This window comes from Emys orbicularis, chromosome 8 (assembly GCF_028017835.1).
Source record: "Emys orbicularis isolate rEmyOrb1 chromosome 8, rEmyOrb1.hap1, whole genome shotgun sequence".
In the NCBI taxonomy this organism is placed as follows: Eukaryota; Metazoa; Chordata; order Testudines; family Emydidae; genus Emys; species Emys orbicularis.
Window position 1 is genome coordinate 89705033 of NC_088690.1, and position 22628 is coordinate 89727660.

Here is a 22628-nt window from a genome sequence, read left to right on the forward strand (position 1 = left end):
GATATAGACAGATCCTGTAAATGTCTGACTCTCTAACTCCAAGACTAAATAAATAGCCTGTGGTGTCTAAAGTCCATCACAAGGTCTCTCCAAGTCCTGACCTGGATTTAGCAGTTATGGGAAGGACTGTGACTACATAGCAATGAAAAAGCCCCGCAGCTCAAGCCCCGTGAGCCCGAATCGACTGGCACAGGCCAGCTGCAGGTTTTTCTTTGCTGAGTAGACCTACCCTGAAAGAACAGACCACTGCAGGGTGGAGTTACAGTGGAAAAGGGAAATGCCCGGGATGGGAGGAAGTCAGCCTGCCACACCCCCACCCAACCGCTAGGCAGCACTGGCAGTGAGTGTTTCTCTTCACTGAACAGCAGGGTTGAACTTACCACCTCAGGTACCTATGGATTTTCACCGCTTAGATTCACCTACATCTCAGGACTCAGCTGTGGCCTCCTCACTATTGGTGGTGATGACTTGCTAGTCTTCATGAATACATCCAGTCACAATGGACTCGTGAATCTGAAGATGCAGAAAATCAGGCTACAGATCTTGAAATGAAATAGAGAGTTGATTTTATACTGTACATGTTAGGTTATGTAATCCCTTAAGAAGCAAGTGAACAGAATGCAATGCAAATCCAGTGGAAATGTTAGTCAAACAAAATACATGTCCACCAGTTTAAGGGAGGATTTAATATAATGACCCAGTTAATCCTTAAGAAATAAATGATTCATTCACAGAGTTGGGTTCAGATGAAAATTTTGAATCTGACGTATGATATCATCTGTCACATACTCGGCACTGTGTGTGAATGTATCTGGTACACTCTGTATGTTGAAGGTTCAGGGTCTGGTGAGGAGGAGCAGAGTTTGGAGTGAAAAGGGCAATGTCTAGGCATTCTGAATCAGTCATAAGCATTTAAGCTTCTTTCTAGCTCAGTTTTAATTTAAAATTCTTTTCAGTTGTAGTATTTTTCAAGGAGAAAATGCTACTGCAAGACCTGATACAGAGCGCTTACTGCTATGGACATAACCTGGAAATAAGGACAGAACTAGGATTCTTAAACTAGTTATGGTGCCTCAAAATATTCAATCAAGGGCATTCTTTATCTTATTAAAGTGGTTTTCAAATGTATGATGTTTGTTATGCACCATCTGGGTTTATGCTTTTGGTCTCTCCATACAGCGGTCTTCATTTCTACGAGACAAGGTGAGTGAGGTAATATCTTTTATTGGACTAACTTCTGTTGGTCAGAGAGACATGCTTTCAAGCTACACAGAGCTCTTCTTCTCCATGTATCTCAAAAGCGTGTATCTCTCACCAACAGAAGTTGGTCCAATTAAAGAACCTCACCCACCTTGTGTCTGTAATATCCTGGGACTAACATGGCTACAATACTTCATTTTTAAGGACAGTGCTGATACTGTGAGCTATTGATTTAGAAGGTTAGAAGTAAAAAGAATCCAATTTATACTTGAGTCCTGAATAATAATAATAAGTGGTTCCTGAACATGAAAATTCAATTTTCGGAGATGATTTTATAACCTAGAAGGTATAAAAATAATGGAAATTGTAATAAGTTTATTTTAGCCCTAAATCTATTCTACCCTGTTTTGTGAAACTGGAATGATATTGATGTTCTTGATGAATTGGTTGATTGTCCAGATGCTGATAACTCAGAGATCTGCTTGGTATCTGTGAAACGCCAAATGGCACACTTCCATATCCAGCTAGTGGGTGTTTCATTTTCTCTGTTGATTTTTGCCTTTTAGACTCCACTCTGAAATTTGTATTTAGATTGAAGCAGTGGTGTTGATGACCTTCGTAGCAGGAAGGTATAACAGTGACCCCCTACATGGATTAATAGTTTCATTTAGTGCATTTCACAGTTTATTTATGGTGAAAGGTGTTATGTTTTGTTTTTTCTCCTGAACCTTAATTCTGCTGGGATGAGCAAAATGGACATTGTTTTTCTTTAAGTAAGTTTTCATGGCAAACCTTTAGGTGTTGAAGAGAATATTTATTCCTTCCATTTCACTTTTTTTTACCTGAGTGTGGAAGACAGTTATGAATGATGCTGTGACATTTCCTGTGCTTTGGAACTTCATCAACATTCTATGTAATAGTGAAGCATATTTATATTTTCATACTGGGCACTGCTATGAAAAGATTAAAGTCGCTATTTTTTTGTGAGTGTATATTTAGATATTGTTTAGAAACGGCTAGTATTTGATTGCATATGTCTTTTAGAAATTGAGATTTTCAGCAAAGTTGATTCAATCAGTGATGAAATAGGTACAAAATAGATCATGTATACATAAGAATTAATGAGATTGCTGTTACTATATTAAATCTTCACCGATTACTTACAACTGATAGAGATTCAAATTTAAATAGCAAATTGTTACCATCTAAATATCATTCTTCATAACAGAGATACGTAACAACTACATGCTTTGATACTGCAATTCACCTTTATGCCTTTGAAAATCTCCTTTTAAGAGTAGTAAACATGTATTTCTTACCACACCTACTTAGATGCTCAAACTGTGATTTATGAGGACACTCCAATATCTTTGACTCATAATTATTTAGCATCCTTGTAGTCCACCTAGTACACTTTTAAATTGTAATATTACTGAAATTGAATGTGTTGCTGTGAAAGAGTATTTAATAAAAATACGGCAACAACCTTCTTTTCTTATTCAACTGTTCCTCAGATATAAAGAAATTTTACTTTTTAGAACTCTGGTCAGTCCTGATGTGCTTGGCACAACCAACTGTGTGTTTGTGAATCATTTTTGTAGTTTTTTTGGAGGATTAATACGGAATTAAATGCAGTCTGACACTTGGCTGTAGGTTAGTAATATAAACTGATTTGTTTTGTGAATTTTCCAAATTGAAAACGCTGTTTAATATGATATGTTCTGTGTACATTTCACTATTCATTGCAGTAGAAAAAATAATGTGTATGAGGAAAACTAAAGTCTCATTCAAGGAAGAAAGGAACAATGCCTTAAGGAAAAGAATGAAGATTCTATTCTTTGTGTCTGAGAAGTTGGTGCCATTTTGTTCTGCTAAGATGAGACCATTCTTGACATCAACTCTTTCACAAAAGGAACGAGTCCAAAGATGTTCCAGATGCAGTTAATAAAAGAGCTGACAGTCTGCCGTCAACACTACACTCCATGAAGGGGAAGCCTGAGTACTCTGTCAGTAGAAGAAAACCATGTATAAGGACTATGCAGACAAAAAGTGAACATGGGCTAGAAGGAGCAGATGCAGTGAGAATATATCATCAGGGATCTGAGGCCACAAAGTTACTTAAAGGCTATTTGTACGTCTCTTTGTGGGTGTGTGCGCGCGCACATGCATCAGTGTTCCCATGTATTTAAGAACATTTGTACTAAAAAAAAAAAAAAAAAAAGGGCCCTTGCAGCCAGAACTCAGGGCCTGAAGTACATTTGCACTTAAGTCATTTAAAGTGCTCTACATATTTCCACTTAAGTACTTTAAATATTCTGTACTTAGTTCTTGTATTTAAATACATTTCAAAGGTATTTAAAGCACAAGTAACTATTTTTTTTATCTGCAAGCACTTTCAAAATAGTTTTTGAACAATCACATCCCTCCCAGCTGTCCTGGATTCTGGTTGGTCCCCAGAACCCACTGTCCCAGCTTGGAAGCTTCAGGCCCAGAGTTCTGGCTGCCAAGACTTTTTTGTGTTGGCCCTGCTGTTGTACCACCCAAAGAGGGTGGCGGCCCCACCCCCCTTCACTTCTGATTGATCACTGCAACTGGCAGCTGGGAGACTCAGTTGAGTTTCACTGTAGTCAGAAAATTGTACAACCTACTCTCTGTTTAAATTCTTAGAGCCTGAAGGCCAGGGGGAGAGTTTTTGAAGTTAAATGCAAAAAGAATGTTAATGCTTTATGCAGAAAGACCACATATTGGGGCAGGGGAGGGGAACTTGTTTATATTTCTTGGATCATTAGTAATGGTCCATGTGCAATGTTTCTTCCATCGCCAGATGAATTAGACTATAGGCAAAATCCTGTTGCCCTTATTTACATAAGTTGTCCTATTGACTTCAACATGAGTAAGGTGACTTGGATTTTCCTCTGCTTTAAATAACCCTATAAGGTCAAAGTAAGATCTTCAATTAATTCATTAAGGCTGGCATTTTCAAAGCAGCCTAAAGGAGTGAGGAGTCCAAATCCCACTGAAATTCAGTGTGAGTTAGATATCTAACTGCCTTTGTTTCCTTTGAAAATCCCAGTCTAAATGTTTTGGTTACCTGGGCCATACATTTAGATTGGCTTCATATGAAGGTACGGGTAATTGAATGAAGTAGAGATAATTGTCCTTCTGTGCATGGCTCTGGGGAGGCCTTAGCTGGAGTACAGTACTGTGTGCAATTCTGTGTGTCACACTTCAGGAAACGTGGAGAAATTGGAGAGAGAATGCAGAGGAGAACAACAAAAATGATAAAAAGGTTTAGAGAACCTGACCTATGAGGAAAGTTAAAAAATACTGGGCTTGTTTAGTCTTGAGAAAAGACTTGAGGGGGGACCTGACAATTGTCTTCATATTTGTTAAAGGCTATTATAAAGAGAACGCTGATCAATTGTTCTTCATGTCCACTGAAGGTAAGAAAAGAAAGTAATGGACTTAATCTGCAGCAAGGGAGATTTAGGTTAGATATTAGGAAGAACTTCCTAACTATAAGGGTAGTAAAACTGTGGAATAGCCTTCCAGGGGAGGTTGTGGACTCTCCACACACAAAAATTAGCTTCGCGCAGATACCCAGCACAGACAATTACAGCCTGAACAATTAATATTTGTCAAAGTTAAAAGCAGCTGAAAATGGGTCAGGCATCCTTAATCATAGGCAGTGCTATAATTAATTACTATTGTATAGCACTTTTCATCAGTAGATCTCAAAATGCTTCACAATCTAATTCATTTTTCATCACAACACCCCTGTGAGGTAGGGAAGTGCTGTAATCCCCATTTTCACACACACACACACACAAGCTACAAAGCCCATCTGTTTGACAAGGCATTACAAGAGGGCAGGAGCTGTTGAGGCTAGGATTTCTGGGTAATGGGAAAGTGCAGTGAGCGGGTTTAACCTGTATTGGTCACGTGAATAGTAGTCAAATGATAGATGGCAACAATGGAGAAAAAAGTGCTGATGCTTTGGCTGACTTCTACATCTTTGTCCTCTATGTCCTTGTGTTTTTATATGCAGAAGTTTGAAAGGGAGGCCTGTGATGTCAACTTTGTGTAAGACCAAAATCTACATAAATAAAAAGTACATATGTACATATATTATGGCAAGGGGTGTACTGCTCCCTCCTATGTGATGCATACATACATTGCTCCCTCCTATGTGATTTAAATGACAGTCACACATCATGAATAATAAGTAGTTAAAGTAAACAGTCCATGACTAACCCATAGTTGTGTATCAGGTTCTCCATCTGTAAAATAGTGATGATAATCTTTAAATACCATTGTAGGTTATTACAAACTACTGCAGCAGTAAAGAAATCACCTGAAGCAGGTAGTATGCACAAGTACTCTATAAATAAAACTGGAGAATGTTACCTTTAAAGTAAATGTACTCAGCCATACACTGTACTAGAAATGTAAAATTTTATCTTCCAAGCCCTTTTTCTGTATACAATTTATTCCATGGTAAAGGATCTACAAATGTCAAGATCCTGAATTAGACTTCTTACAGAGCAACTCATTTATTTGAATAGGTTCATATGCCTTAAGCCCAAGAGCTTCTGACAAACTTATATATTATTAGTGAAAGCATTCAACCTAATATTTAATCTCATCCACCAGTTCTTTCCATTTTATTGTTTTGGGAGGCTATTGTTTCATGATTACATCCTTGGCTTGCCAAAGAAAATCTGGTTGACAGAGGCAGGGTATGAGACCTAAAATAGCTTTGTAGTCTTTCCTTCCAAGTTGGTCAGTAGATTTTTTTTTTTTTAAATATAATTTCTGTGTATACAATACAACACCTGTTTGTTCTCAGTTATGAACATGCTTTTTTTCTGTAATAAAAATTCACCAGCATATTTATATTGGGTGCCTTCTTATACTACTCTTTGCGATAATGAAGAAAAAAGTGGATAGTGTGGTGGATAGTGTTTCACTCAAAAGCCATCTGCAGCCTAATTCTGATGTGCCTCATGTCACTGTGTGAAAAGAAGAAGAGCCGGGGGAGAGGAAGGGCCACGTACCATCAATTCTGTCTGTGTCTTGGGGCTTCAGGCCTGTAGGGGGAAGGAGGTGGTCATGTTCTGCCCCTTCTCTGCTGCCACACTTGCTGACACCTATAACTGTTGAAAGTGTATGCCAATTTGAGGGGCAATTCCTTCCATCTTATAGCTGTCAGTTGGTCCAAGACCAAGCAGGAGGTAGCTGAAAAGGGCTCGCTGTAGGCTTCTGCTTCCTTGCAGTTAATGTAGCTCCACAAATACGGGACCAGCATGATAACTCATATCTGACAGTGACTGCACCTGAAGCTGAGAGACAACCAGAGTTAGAACCCTCACCTGGGTTTGTCTACTAGATTCTAACAGTTTCTCACTTTTTTGTGGTTTGTTTATGTTTATTATACTTCGATTATAAACTCTTTGAGACAGGGATTTCCTCTTCATTATATATATATTGGGCACAATGGGGACCTGATCCCTTATCTCCAGTGCTACCACAATATAAATACTAAAATATGAGCCACTGCCTGCCATTTTTTATATATTATATAGATAATGTGTGTGTGTGTGTGTGCAATATAATGTGTGTGTGCATATCTCTAAAATAGCCCAGTTGTCTTGATTGTTGTTGCCCTGTGTGAACAAAAATACTTCCACACAATAAACCTTGCATTAGATTTTATAGACTTCTCACAAAGGCTTTTTTTATGTACTGTATATATTAACCACCTCTTCAGTTTAAAATGCAAAACCATTCTGTCTTAAGCAATAGTGTTTGCATGTTTTAACTGGTGTCTTAAATGTTTCAACTTATGTTAAATTGCAAAAAGTACATGGCTCTTTTTCTGTAGTTTGTGTGTGTGTTGTTTTCTTCTTTCAAAATACTCCATAGTCCATTGTCCCTTTCATGTGAAGTATTAAGACAGCATAAACTGCTCTCCAAGTTACTGGGAGTTAAGAATGCTTAGCTCCTCTCAGAATCAGATCCTATATTTGCAGGAACAATGTATTGATTTGGTTGACTCTTGATGTGTGACAAATGACAGGAACGAGAAATGAAACTTTCTAAATGTGAAGTGAATCGTGCTTCTGATGATATATAGATGATTTAGGGCGGGGGAAAGCAATCAGTCATTCCTGGTAACGTACTTAGATACAGGCTAATATACAGTAGAACAATAACTCTCTTACAATCGTATTACATTTTAAATCAAATAGACAGTGCCTTCTGCTAGGAATCTTCTTGTACAAAATGAATGATGAAGTATTAGTCTTGGTGTGCTTTACATGCTCGGTGTGCAGGATCCATAAGTGTTCTGATCATTTAGAAATATTGATCTATTACTCATTCTTTTTATGTTTTCTTTATCATTGTTATAAGTTGATTTTTTTCCCAGGCTGCTATTACTCTTTAAAATTGCCTGGGCATTAAATCATTTAACTAGCAAATAGAGATGTCCTGAAGCCTAAATACCTGCTGACATTGTATATTATGTTCACAGGTAATTGGACCTATAACTATTACTGGCAAAACATCCACCGGGGAAATGAATGCATCAGTTCATTTTACTGGCTGATGTTTTGTAGGTATTAGGTTTGTCTCAGATTACCTGTACGTATTTTAGCAGTACACAATGGCATTCATTTGCAATTCCCCCCGTAATATTCCTCTCTCCTCCTCCATGCAATGAAATCAATGGAACTATTCATTCTACCTAGACCGGGGAAAGAAATGTTTTAATGGGGTTCTGAATACTTGTAGACATTTCCTAAAATTCTTTCTTCTGTTACTGATGAATATTAACAGCTTTTTCATTCAACACCATTTTAACTTCTCTGTAGCATAAATGTTCTCTAGTGCCTTAAATAGCAGGGGGTTGTGCACAGCTTTACCACAGCGAAACTGAATGTTTTGGAATCTTTTGCTTAGATTCTTGTGGCAAGATTTTCAAAAGAGCTCAACTCCCCTCACGGTACCTAAATGAAGAAGCCAGATTTCCAGAAGTGCTCAGCACCTGGCAACTCCCATTGAGAACACAGGAGTTGTTTAACTGACACACTCTTTCTTGAAGAAACTAAAGGGAAAGTTGGAATGCTTCAGAAAGTGTTGGCAGAGAAATCAACAGCCATTTGTTGGGTGAACCCAAGTTTGAGTGGGAGACGTGTAATTAAATATCCATTAGGAAAGATTCAGAAAAGGACTTGTAATAAGTTGTGTTTCATAAAAGTTTGGCTTAGGTTTTTAAAACACTTTCTTCAAACTATTTTCCCAAATGAAAAAATATTTATCCTGATGTTTTAATGTGTACACACCATGCAGTTTATAGACACTAATAAACTTGTTTTGCTAATTTATTTTTTGTTTTCTTTTCCTATTCTTTTTATAGTTCTAAAGTACAGTAATTAACCCTGACATCAAAACATGCTGTTGATTTCTTCCTAGAGGGCTCAAGAAGATCTCCTAGAATCCTGAGCTTAATGTTGAAATTAAATAAATGTTAATTTGGAATATGGTGTGAGCAGATGTTTTCCTAGCAATTTTCCTATAAATAAAAATAAACTGCACAATAAATCATGTAGAATCCTTTTGCATAACCTCTCAAAGGACACTGTTTTTACATTTTTTTTCATAGCATACAACTGCCTTTCTTTACTGATCTGTGCTGGCGTGTTTGTTGCTGCATTTTTATTTTTTTACCTTCGAAAACAGAAATTTAGATTCTAAAGATTTAACAGAGATGGCGGTAGACCAGAAAACATTATATCTCATTAAAATGTTCACCTCTTTCCTGGAAAAGAAACCATGAATAGGGAAGGAAAAGGGCATCATGATGACCTGATCTATTGCAGAATTTCCAGGCATCTTTGGTAAAAACCCTTTTAGGCATTGAAGTATGATCAGAGACCTGAGTACATAGAATAAGGGATTTTTGTTCAGGATAAATGTGTAGACAATTGTTTCCATTGAAACATGGAAGAATAAAACATAGTAGTCGGTCCTCTAAATCTATCTTTAACAAAGTCCATCCATGCACCCCTTACCCTAGTCTCCCCCTTTTTTGAGAGCGAGAGAGAGAGAATGAGAGAATGAAGCACATTTCCTCATAGCACTTGAAATCAAGGATTCTGCACAGAGTAGAAACATCTTGTTAGTAACCAGTGTCCCACTTTTTGTCATCAGTTTCTTTGGTAGGCAGATCTTCATTTGCTCTTCATTCTGGAGTAGCTGCTGCATAGCATGAAAAGAAAGTCTTCTTTCTATATGGCAGTGGGGGAAATTATAACAGATTTGGTTATAAGTGGAGTCAGCTTTAGATAGATCCCCCCCCCCCCAAAAAAAACAGTTTTTGTACAAACTTATGTGGAGTACATTGAGTACAGTAACATGCAGAAGATGCTGGAGGACCAAAGGACTAACCCTAACAATGTGCGATGCATATTTACCATGAGTAACATAGTGGAGTGATGAATATAAAGGGAGTAGAAAACCCTGTAAGTGGTTATCAGTTGCATTTTCCACATAAGTTACAGTCCATTAATTCAGAAATTACAATGGTATCGATTACAGAGCCAGATGTGGCAAAGGGAAAAATGTATGTCTTGCCTATGTGTTCCTTAAACATGTCCAGCAACTCCGGCTCATGAGTTTCAGGCCGTCTCTGTTGGAAAAAAACATTTAAAGTATTGCACATTCTTCCATATCTACCTTTAGATATTTCCAGGCTGCGGACAAAAGAGAATAGGGTTCATTGAAAAAATGAGGGATTGAGAGGGGGTTCTTGTGTAATTAGGCAGTTTTCAGGAAAGCATAATTAAGCTGTGAAATGCTTTATTTCCCCTACAGAACAAAATAATTCCCATCTCGGGAGTAAGTATGTAATTTGCTTTTTTAATCATCTAGCCAATATAGTAGAAGAATTTCAACCCAATCTGAACTATGGAAGTTGTACAGAAGCTTTGCTATCCATAGGAAAATATCTGTGTGTGCTAAATACAATGCACTGTTGATTAATGCTCTGAAACCTTAAAGTCCACTATGTAGCTTTCTATGAAGATAATTTTCTGTAGTATACTAATGGTTCTAGTTTCCAAATATGTAAACGACTAGCAGCAGGTGGATCTTGAAGATCAAAAAGCATGTTGATCATTGGTTATTGTGGCAACTGTAGCACTTCAGGAGCATCAGTATAACTCATTCTTCAATCATGCGTGATGCTTCCTGGACCACACGTGATCAGGCTCCTGTTGACAGATTGCAGTGATCTTGGTTCTTTCCCAGACTTGCATTATTTTAGACTATTAGACATCTACTGTATTTATAAATATCAAACACCATGACCTTCCATGAGGACTCTGTTCTATAAAAAAATCACTGTGGTTGCTTGCCAGTGCTGAACTTTGCCAACTTTAATCCTATTGATGGCATTGCCTAGTTCACAGGCAGAGAAAGGGATGATCCATTTGGTGTAAAGGTTGTCCATCCAAACTACACTTGGCTCCTCTGGCAAACCTACATGTGACAGGGGGAAAAGGTCTGTAAGTGAAACAAAGGAGAAAAATCATGTCCTGTAATAAATGAGCGATCAATTTTTGGGTCCTCTCTGCTTGAACTCAAGCCCATGTCACTTATGGAGGTTCTGGGTATGTTGGGGAGAATGTCCTGCTGAATCTTGAGCTATGGATCCTTACTCTTCCTAGTGGAGAAGTATTGGGTCCTTTACCAGTAGCGTTTGCCAACCAAAACTAGTCAAATTTCTGAGGAAAAACAAAATTTCACAAAAATGTGCACATTTTTTCTCCATTTTCTGACCAGGTTGTTTGTCAGTGTCAATTGCTGACAATCTATTCAATCATTGACTGATATGTAACGTTTTTAATTGTGGCTAAGATTAAGGAAATGTTGTGGCAAGACATCTCTAAATATCCTGATTTCTCCAACTTCCTTAGCATTTGTTAATTGGGGTTCCCACGTGGGAACAGCACAGACAGAAGGCAGACTGTGGGATTTCTGCTCCCTGGAGGAGACACCTGAATGAAGCTACACAGATCCCAAGATGAAGGGCTGTGGGCTGAGGGCCTCAGAGTTTGTTTTGGATTTTTTTTTGGGGGGGAGGGTTAAGACTAAATAAGACCCCACACAGGGAGAATCTTGTTCAAGTGCTCTAGCCCATTACAGAGTGAGCCATTACAAAGAACTGAGAGACTATTGAGGGCAGGGTGCCTGCAGGGCTCCTTTAGGTCACAATGGGACACCCTGGAATGGCACTCGTCCACAATAAATAGAAAGCTTATTTGTCTGTTTTCACGGATGACTTTAACAAATTGTTGTGCATGGAGTTTTCAAAAGGGAATAAAACAAAAGCAATTACACTAGAATGAATCAGGCCAGTTACATGAATACTATGAATAAAAGATAACAAATTAATTGAAAACACATTGGGCCACATTCTGCCCTAACCTAACAAACCATGAACCCCCCCCCCACATTGAGTAAAGCAAGATTTTATAGCATGCAGAGTTTTGGCCCCGTGTATTGGGGCTTAATCCTGCATGCTGATTAATTGATGGTGCTCGGCACCTCATGGGATAGAGCCCAAAGTGAGAAAATATCCCACTTACAGCAGGAGAAAATTTTCATGCGTTCTGATTTACTTTTCACGTCTCCTGTTGTTGTTATATTTTCTTTGTCTGCTTCCTCAAAGAGTGTTAGACTTCCAATTAGTACCCTAAAATATAGAAGGAAAGCAGTCACTTTCAGAGAAAGCTGAAACTGACAAAAACAGTGCTATAGAAAAATACACACTATGAGCCTGCTTTAAAACTAATTCTGTATGTTGAGCAGGCTTTTGAACCCAGCCATTCTAATGTTCTGAAGGATTCCTGAGTTCTCATCTTCATAAATTGATGAAGCACTGTACATTTCCTTACCTTTTCAGTGCTACTATTCTACACTTGGCTGATCAGAAATTAAGAGATTTGGAGACTGTTTAATACGTTTTCAGATAGTTGTGAACTGTGCAGTGTTTTGCCAGTTTGCTATAAATGGCCATTATCCTTGAAATCAAGTATGTTCAAGCAATGTAAAAAAGGTTTTATTTTTAACCTATTGTAAAATTTTACAATCATGCTCAACTGCACATCAAGCTTTCTTATGCAGTTACCCTCGAAGACTACAGATAAAATTTCTGTCCCTATCACAATTGTCCTTTATAGTTAACAAACATTTATTTTCCTGAGTTTTTAGTACATTACAAGCCATTGTGCCTAGTTTATTTACTTGCTTTTGCACCTCCTTCATTAATGTTAGTAGTTTATACTAGGGCTGTCGATTAATCGCAGTTAACTCACGTGATTAACTCAAAAAAAATTAACTGCGATTAAAAAAATTAATCACGATTAATTGCACTGTTAAACAATAGAACCCAACTGAAATTTATTAAATATTTTGGATGTTTTTCTACATTTTCAAATATATTTATTTCTATTACAGTGCAGAATACAAAAGTGTACAGTGCTCACTTTATATTATTATTTTTATTACAAATATTTGCACTGTAAAAATGATAAACAAAATAGTATTTTTCAATTCACCTCAAACAAGTACTGTAGTGCAATCTCTTTATCCTGAAAGTCTAACTTACAAATGTAGGTTTTTTTGTTACATAACTGCACTCAAAAACAAAACAATGTAAAACTTTAGAGCCTACAAGTCCACTCAGTCCTACTTCTTGTTCAGCCAATTGCTAAGACAAACAAATTTGTTTACATTTACGGGAGATACTGATGAATGCTTCTTATTTACAAAGTCACCTGAAAGTGAGAACAGGCGTTCGTCTGGCACTTTTGTAGCCGGCATTGCAAAGTATTTATGTGCCAGATATGCTAAACATTCATATGCCCCTTCTTACTTCGGCCAATATTCCAGAGGACATGCTTCCATGCTGATGATGCTCGTTAAAAATAATTCATTAATTAAATTTGTGACTGAACTCCTTGGGGGAGAATTCTATGTATCCTGTTCTATTTTACCTGCATTCTGCCATATATTTCATGTTATAGCAGTCTCGGATGATGACCCAGCACATGTTTGTTTTAAGAACACTTTCACAGTAGATTTGACAAAATGCAAAGAAGGTACCAATGTGAGATTTTTAAGGATAGATACAGCACTTGACCCAAGGTTTAAAAATCTGAAGTGCCTTCCAAAATCTGAGAGGGACGAGGTGTGGAGCATGCTTTCAGAGTTCTTAAAAGAGCAACACTCAGATGTGGAAACTACAGAACCCGAACCACCGAAAAAGAAAATCAACCTTCTGCTGGTGGCATCTGACTCTGATGATGAAAATGAATATGCGTCGGTCCGCTCTGCTTTGGATCATTATCGAGCAGAACCCTTCATCAGCATAGATGCATGTCTTCTGGAATGGTGGCTGAAGATGAAGGGACATACGACTCTTTAGTGCATCTGGCACATAAATATCTTGTGATGCCGGCTAGAACAGTGCCATGTGAACGCCTATTCTCACTTTCAGGTGACATTGTAAACAAGACGTGGGTAGCATTACCTCCTGCAAATTGTAACCAAACTTGTTTGTCTGAGCGATTGGCTGAAGTAGGACTGAGTGGACTTGTAGGTTCTAAAGTTTTACATTGTTTTATTTTTGAATGCAGTTATTTTTTGTACATAATTCTATATTTGTAAGTTCCACTTTCATTATAAAGAGATTGCACTACAGTGCTTGTATTAGGTGAATTTAAATATACTATTTTGTTTTTTACAGTGCAAATATTTGTAATCAAAAATAAATATAAAGTGAGCACTGTGCACTTTGTATTCTGGGTTGTAGTTGAAATTAATATATTTGAAAATATAGAAAACATCCAAAAATATTTAAATAAATGGTATTTTATTATTGTTTAACAGTGCAATTAATTCTTATTATTTTTTTTAATCGTGCAATTAATTGTGATTAATTCTTTTAATCGCTTGACAGCCCTAGTTTATATACTCTTGCTGTCAGTGTGTGTTATGTGCCCCCCTCTGTGCCCAGTCCACAGAGGATGTGAGTCTGTTACACCCAGGAGCTACAGAGCCTGCCTCTTTCTTTAGCTCATGCTGTAGAGCAGGGGTCGGCAACGTTTGGCACGTGGCTCACCAGGGTAAGCACCCTGGCGGGCCGGGCCAGTTTATTTACCTGCTGACGCGGCAGGTTCGGCCGATCGCAGCCCCCACTCGCCGCAGTTTGCCGTCCCGGGCCAATGGGGGCGGCGGGAACCGGCGCGGGCCGAGGGATGTTCTGGCTGCGGCTTTCCGCCGCCCCCATTGGCCCGGGACGGCGAACCGCGGCCAGTGGGGGCCGCGATCAGCCGAACCTGCCGCGTCAGCAGGTAAATAAACTGGCCCGGCCCGCTAGGGTGCTTACCCTGGCGAGCCGCGTGCCAAACATTGCCGACCCCTGCTGTAGAGTCTCCTGCTTTCAGTTCTGGGGATCCCTAGTCAATCCCTGTGTTGGCCAAGAGGGCAGATGTCATATGTGCACAGCTTTAGGGGCAATTTATGTGCTGCTGTACAGCCAAAATGGTGGGGCTCACATTTATTTATGATGTCTACACTAATTGTGTCTATTTTTGTTTGACTTCTAATTTCTGGGCAATAAAAGGGTGAATTTACTTTTTAATTAAAAACAAATAAAATAGGTTTTTAATATAGAATCTGAAGTTCCATATTTAACAATAGACTGATTATATTGCACATTACATGCTATTTTCTGATGGTTGAGATTAAATAAATCTGTAAGACACTGTATACTGGACTCCACCTGTACTGAGTACTTGTATAATCTAATTTCCTTTTATCAGTTTATTTTATTAAAGTAATCTGACTGAATCAATAAATTTTATATATATATTTAAAATTGCCATTTTACATAATCATCTTTATAACTAGAGTGTACATTATTGGTGACTATGTGTACACATCTGTTACATTATTCATATTTTTATTTTAGGAAATACAATTAACATTACTCCAAGTTCCTGAATGAATGTACTGAACTGTTCATTACAGCCTTGCATGATATCAGAGCCATAACCCTTTGCTTCTGTTTTATAGATGGCTATACAACAGATGACATTGAATTTTACTGGCGTGGGGGAGATAATGCAGTCACAGGAGTGACAAAGATTGAACTGCCACAATTCTCCATTGTAGACTTCAGGCTTGTCACCAAGAATGTTGTTTTCTCTACAGGTTTGTAGAAGGGGAGTTTAAGGGGAACTGTATTTGCTCACTGAAAATGATTTTAGAAATAGATTAGTTGCAAGGGTGCAGTCCTTGATCTGAATGAAAATGTAACAGGAGTAGCTTAGAGAAACAATTCTGAATTTTCAAATGAGATATTCTGATGGAATGTTCACAGTATAGTACATACAACATCACTGATGAATTGACACAGAGAATTGCTGTGTGTTTGGCCCTCATGACCTTTCATTCTAATTAGGAAACATTAATCTCTAGTATTATGGCTCGCTCCAATAAACTATATTGTCTGGCTTCTGCAGTAAGTTAGCCCATGAAAGCTGAAGAAATTGGTTGTGCACCTCAGCGAGCTAAATTCTTCCAGACATAACCTAGCCCACAGGAAAACCTTTCTGTCTCTCTTCTCTTATTTTGGTTGATGGAGCCAAGCTACAGAGGTCTTATGCAAATTAGTTCACCTTCTGCTGTACAAGCTTCTAATCCTGGTTCAACAGGATTTTGTAATTCTCCCTTGGTCGACAATTAAATGATTTTCAGCAGGGTCGGGAAGACGGTATGTAGCCCAAAGAGGGGAAGCAGAATTGGCAACATATGCATAAAAAAAAAGCCTGTTAATATTTTCTCCATGTGGGTTGGGTTTTTATGGTTCTTAGAGCCCTTGTGGATCTGTCCCATTAGCATTTCCCTTTTCTAACTCCACCTTCAAGACACTGGACTGTGCTAACAGAGATGTGCTCACCTCTTAGGAGAACTGAGTGTCACTCCAGCTGGAGCTATTGAAATAAAACCAGTGTCAATACTATTTGGTCTCCAACCTTCCATTTTGATCGCTACATTTCTTTTATGGCTTCACTTCTCCCCAAGGAGGAGGCTTTCTTTATTATCTGAGGGACTTAAATCTTGGGTGCTTGATCCATTTGGGACACAGCACCTAGATCTGTTCTTATATTAGTGTAAATCAGAGGTAACTCCATTTAAGACAGTGTAGTGACACCAATGTGAGAGGTAGCAGAATCATACCCGTACTGTTCATTTGACTGTTGTTTCCTAAGTACCTGACACGGCTGCTGTCTGTAACCAAGTTCAGGAAAGTCCCATTCACTTGCTCATTCTGGGTGAAGTTCAGCTCTATGGGAGAGACTTATACAAAAAATGTGTGTTCTGAAATCTTCAAAATAGTGGAATTTCAGTGTGCATAGGTTGGTGAGGGCCTTGTACACCAGGGTCACTATCACCCTGCCTGAGTCGCACTCCTGCAGTACTCCTTAGCACCTGGTGACCATGTATGGCACTTCAGATAGGGAAGATTGCTTGACACCTTACTTGGTATTCAATAGTCATGTAAGACTGAAGCCTTTGCACAGTTTGGCACTCTGAAATGTATTTTGACAGCTGATTATAGGAGATTTTAATTATCAGCAGCTGTGAATCTATGTATTACTGACTCAACACCTTTAGTACAAAATACTGTTGAATACAGACTTCATTATAAAATCTGCAGTTGGTTGTCCCCAAGCTAAGGCAATACTGTGTGTATGCTAAATCAGTAACATAGGAAACAGAGTGTAAAACTGAAATGATGCAAAGAACTTTAAGGGTATACTAAAGTAAATCACAGCCATGCCTAAATATTCCCTTTTTAGGTGCCTACCCAAGGCTGTCTCTCAGCTTTAAACTTAAGAGAAACATTGGCTACTTCATTCTGCAGACCTACATGCCTTCCATTCTGATCACTATCCTCTCCTGGGTTTCATTCTGGATTAATTATGATGCTTCAGCTGCAAGAGTTGCTTTAGGTAGGCATTTTTACTCCTATCATGCATTGTGTATTAGTAGAATATATTTTCTTGCTTCTGGTGTAACGTATAATGCATGATTTGAAAAAAAAAAAATCTCTGTTGGGTTTCTTTGCCTAGCTTGTTAAGCTTTGTATTATCTGATTCAGCATTTAAATCATCACAATTTAAATAAAAATTGAAAGTGATTTCATGTCTGAATTAGCTAACTATATAATCATTGTAATTGGAATTAGCCTGATTGTCTCAATCAGGTTTTTTTATTGCACTTGTTTTTAGTCTAAAAATAGCATGTATTTTATTTGTTTCTGCTCATGGCAGTCCAGAGCAAACCTACAATACTGTAGTATAAAATATACATTGCTTTTCCTTTCAGGTGTGAAGTAGATACAATTGTGGCAGGCTGTGCATTTGACTAACCAATCTCCCTTGCCAGGTAGAGGGCGTCCTCTCCATAGTGTTACCTTAAATTCCACAAGCAAAACACTTCTCCTTATAATGCTGAGAACACTGCTGTTTATATTAATGTATCTTATCAATTATCCTTTCAGGGTTTGTTTATATTATGCCCCTTGTCATGGTATCTGAGCATACATTGCAAATATAAATGTGAATGGTGCTTGCCAAAAATTAACACAAATCAAGCCCACTCCTGCTGATACTTCCTCCATCCATGGAAATCAGAACTGGAGCCTGTAGGGAGGAGTGGGTGACATCATGGCACCATTGAATCCAATGGGAATTTTGCCACTGACTTCAGTGGGGCCAGGATTTCTTCCCAGGAATTCAAATCTAAAGATAGGCAGCAAGAACATTCTAGAGGAAAGCAGTAAGGCAAGATGTAGTGTGTCTATGCTGGTAGCTGATAACCCAGGTAGCTAGGAGAGTCTACAGTTCCCATTAAGAAAGCATATTTGCATGAGTCGAGATTACTGTGCATTTGTCTTGAGACAATTTCAACTGTAATAAGTTGCACTAACACCACGCTTTTTTAACAAAGAACAAAAATACCTTCCTAACGTCCCTGCAGTGCTGGCATTTAAAGATTGAGTTATAATGATAGAAGATTACCATGAATATAATCAATGGAACTGTCTTCCTTTTTCCAGGAATCACAACTGTGCTCACTATGACAACCATCAATACCCATCTTCGAGAGACTCTTCCCAAAATTCCCTATGTGAAAGCCATTGACATGTATCTGATGGGATGCTTTGTCTTCGTTTTTATGGCCCTGCTGGAATATGCATTGGTCAACTACATCTTCTTTGGCAGGGGACCCCAACGTCAAAAGAAAGCGGCAGAAAAAGCTGCCAGTGCCAACAATGAGAAGTTGCGAATGGACGTCAATAAGGTAAATTGAAGTGGGGAATATGTTTTAGCCATTCATAGCGACCACAGCCAATTCACTTCTTCCAAACAGAGCTTAAAAGTATCATTTCTTGTGTAGAACGTATCAAGTCAGATTCCTAGAAGCATATCTTAGCTCTGCAAAGCATTAAACTTAGCTATCTCAGCAATGCATGCTCCTCTAGCTGGAACTATGATTGTTAGAATGTTCTTTTAAACAGGGGCAGCTCCAGGCACCAGTGCTCCAAGCGCGTGCCTGGGGCGGCAAGCCGCAGGGGGCGGCAGTCAGGGAGCCTTCGGCGGCATGCCTGCGGGATGTCCGCCGGTCCCGCGGCTTTGGCGGCAATTCAGCGGCGGGTACGCCGAAGCCGCGGGACCGGCAGACCTCCCGCAGGCATGCCGCCGAATCCACATTACCAGCCGGATCTCCCGCAGGCGCGCCGCCGAAAGCCGCCTGAGTGCCGTGCTTGGGGCAGCAAAATACATAGAGCCGCCCCTGCTTTTAAAGCACATACTCGGAATAGGCTGAGCTCACAGATGCGTTCTCACTTAAAATGGAGGTAGGAAAGCTTCAAAATAAACCACAAAGATTAACCTGTTCCTTAGAGGCCTTAATGAGCAAATCCAAAATGATGGCTATAAGCTCATGTGTTAGAAAGAGCTGTATGAAACCTTGGTAACAAACCCCAAACTTGAACCAGATTCCTAAAACGTTTCAGAGAAACTGAAGTGATGTGATGTGGGTTTTCTTTTTTAAGGAAACTATTGAAACTTGGTGGTTTTGCATGTTATCAGCTACAAGTGTCTCAAATATTCTTGGCAAAATGCAAAATGGGTCAGAATTATGCTGTTAGTTTTTTTATGCATTCAGTTATGAATCTGAAAATGGGCCCATTTGGGGTGGGGAAAGTTGCTAATATACATGCTTTTTTCAAGTGCATACATTCCTTTTGTGTAATGAAAATGGGGCCATTATTCAAAGTAGCAGTTTCAGTAAAATTTCACATAAAGCAAAATTGGGGGGCAAGCACCAAATCATGCCAAGCACAAAATGGCAAAAAAGTGTGTAAATCCACAAAACGAAATAAAAATTGTGATTTCTCTCAGAGTTCTAATTTTCAGAGGCCAGATGAAATGTACAAATTTCAGCTGTTTTTTTTTTTTTAATTTGGGGGATTTTTCACTTGTGTCACTCAACATGAAACTCAAAGGGTGCAAATTCAAAACTAGAGGAAAAAGTTTGCATGGATGGAAATGGAGAAGTTTCACACAGCTCTGGGGGCGGAATACTTAATATCTGCCCATATTTTTATGCTGATGTACTAAGTGTGGGTGTAGGGGAATGGAAAGGGAGTATGTATTTTTAACAGCAGGCACTAATATTCCACTATCAGCTGGCACCTAAAAAAACATTCTTTACTGAATGTTTTCAATTGGAGGATTATATTTCATGGCTCAGATTTCATATACTAGCCATGTTTTTTTTATTTTAATTTTATTTTTTTGTAATATGAGAAAACCATAAGACAACAGCTTTTATATAATGGGATTGTAGTATGCAAATGAATTAAGGCAAATGCATGAGAACTGGTATTTACCTTTGATGTTACACTCTTACAGCTCATCCCATTCACCCTTCATCATTCCACTATTCATAATTAAATTAAATTAAAACCAATTTTAAAAAATCACAAGATTTTATTTCACTTGTTTTTTTTTAAACTGGTTTTCCTTTAACAAACAGAACCATGTCCCTCAAAAACCCAACAGGGTATTTTGTGTAAACTTACAATAAGAAGCACTTTTTTTCTTGTTAGAATCTTAGGAAAATCAAAATATATACTGAACACAACACAGAGAATTGTGAATAAAGTTACACATCTTAGGGTTCTATCATCACCATCCAAACCAATTTTGCTCTCAGATGGCCTAATTCAAAACCAAGTGAAATCAATGAAAAGATTCAGGCACATAATTACTATGATGTCATCCGAGCTACCGGGTGCAGTTTGCACTGTATATCTTTGCAGCTCACAGGTTCCCTTGTGCTATCCTCTGTATAATTATCCCCACACACAGCCAGTCACATAATGGCATGACCAATAACTTCATCCAGTGACAAACTGCGCCCATTTGGCTCATCCTGTTAATCTTAAAATTCAGGCACTAACAAGCACATTGATATGGATCATAGTCAGAGATTCTCAGTTTTAACCCTGCATCTCAATGAGTTAAATAACTTCAGTGAGGGTCAAATTCTTTCCTGTGCCGGAAATGGGAGGTGTCAGGGAGTCAGTTACAGCTTCCTGATTCTGACCTGTTTTTGCTGGGCCTGCTCTAGTTTATGCCAGGTGGGAGTCAGTGGAGTGGAGTGAAGCAGAGCAGAGCTCCACCCTGCCTCTTCCCTCCAAAAATGCGCCCCCTATACTGGGCAGGGAGGGGGCAATTGATGCAGGAGCCAGCTTTCCCTAGCTGAGCTTTTGCCCTTGCCAAGGGAATTTTCAGTTGCCCAGTTACAGCCAGAATCTCTCTTACATCTCTGGAGCAGCACAAAAGTTCTGGATCCTTATTGAAAATCTGGCCCATAAACTTTAAATTGTCATACAGCTGTACTACTACAAACATCATAGAGAAGTGGGCTAGAAAGAGGATCCATAATCACTGGAAATGTTGCAATTCACCAGGTTGGTAGATTTATATTTTGTAGAACTACCCATTGGTCCAATAAATCTGGAATATATTTCCTCAAGGTTTAACACAGAAACCAGCAGAGGTTCACATTTTTCTTGCTACAACTCCTCTACCCCTTGAGGGAATACTCATCATCCCCTCCATCCTTGAGTCCTCTCAGGAGGAATCAGTGGAAAAAATGAACACATCTCCCGCTTGCACAGCTGAACTCCCCTGGAGAGTCCTGCGTGGGACTATTTTTTTAATCCCACTCCCATCCCGCCCTGCAATAACCACTCCCAACCACTCCTGTATTGTTTCTTGCATTTTTATCTTGCTCCCAGCCACAAAAGCCTTAGATCCCACAAATCTCACCAGTGAGATGGATTCGCCTATGCTACTAAAAACAAAAAAACCCACAGTCAGTTTTTATATAGACAGAAATTTTACCACTAAAAGAATAAAACAAATCTTGCTTAAACCATATAAAAATACTTTAACTCTGGTTATAATAGACATCAAATCTCTTTCTATCCCTCGCTTAAATTTAAGTATTAAAAGTTTTAAAGTGTTTTCCTGCAAATTATCACAGTCTTTTTTCTTTTTTTTTCTGGCCACCCAAACCCTCCCGCAAGAAAATATATTGTACCTACTCCTGCTATTATGGCAGCACATCCTGCAGGATCTGTGGGATCCCAGTGTGCTGCAGGGCTCTGCTCCCTTCCAGGCAGCTGTTCCAGGGCAGGCAGAAACATTGGCAGCCTGGCTCCACTTGCTCCTTGATGTCCAGGAGTAGAGAGTTCCAGAATCAGTAGAAAGGCACAGGGACTTGTTTTTTATGTCCAGGGCCTCCTGTGAATCCCTTGTGATCTGTGTGGAGGTTGGGGGTTCTGAGAGTCAGAAGTATTAGCCTCTGGTTTATGACATTGGACTGAACCCCACCAGCCCTCATCCAGGACCTCCTATGAGCTTTTCCATATGACAGTGTGTTCTAATCTAATATTTTCAATTACATTTCATACTATATTCATGTGAAATGCCTTGCATCTATTTATCTTTGAGAATTCAGGTAGGACAGAAACCCAATGTCTGTCTGTCTTTCTTTTCTTTCTTTCTTTTTTTTTTGGGGGGGGGGGTCCTATATCCTTTTTGTTTGTTTTGTGTTTTGCAGTGTGTAGTTTCAATAATGAAATCAAGGATTGTTAAAAAGTACACAAGAGCAAGGAAAATTTCACAATAGATTATCTGGAAATATGTAACCATGGACTAGTTAAAAACAAATCCTATATGAAAAACTCTATTTTACTTCATAGCCACTTC

General features: G+C 38.7%; 1 protein-coding gene across 2 annotated transcripts in view; it reads left to right on the top strand.

The window, feature by feature from the left end:
- Window positions 1-22628, top strand: part of GABRB2 (gamma-aminobutyric acid type A receptor subunit beta2) — a 253223-nt gene that overhangs the window by 211102 nt on the left and 19493 nt on the right. For both annotated transcript variants that reach the window (XM_065409096.1, XM_065409097.1), the window contains exons 6-8: window positions 15346-15483; window positions 17136-17288; window positions 18398-18642. In XM_065409096.1, coding sequence (XP_065265168.1) covers window positions 15346-15483; window positions 17136-17288; window positions 18398-18642 — 536 coding nt within the window. The remainder of the gene's footprint in view (window positions 1-15345; window positions 15484-17135; window positions 17289-18397; window positions 18643-22628) is intronic.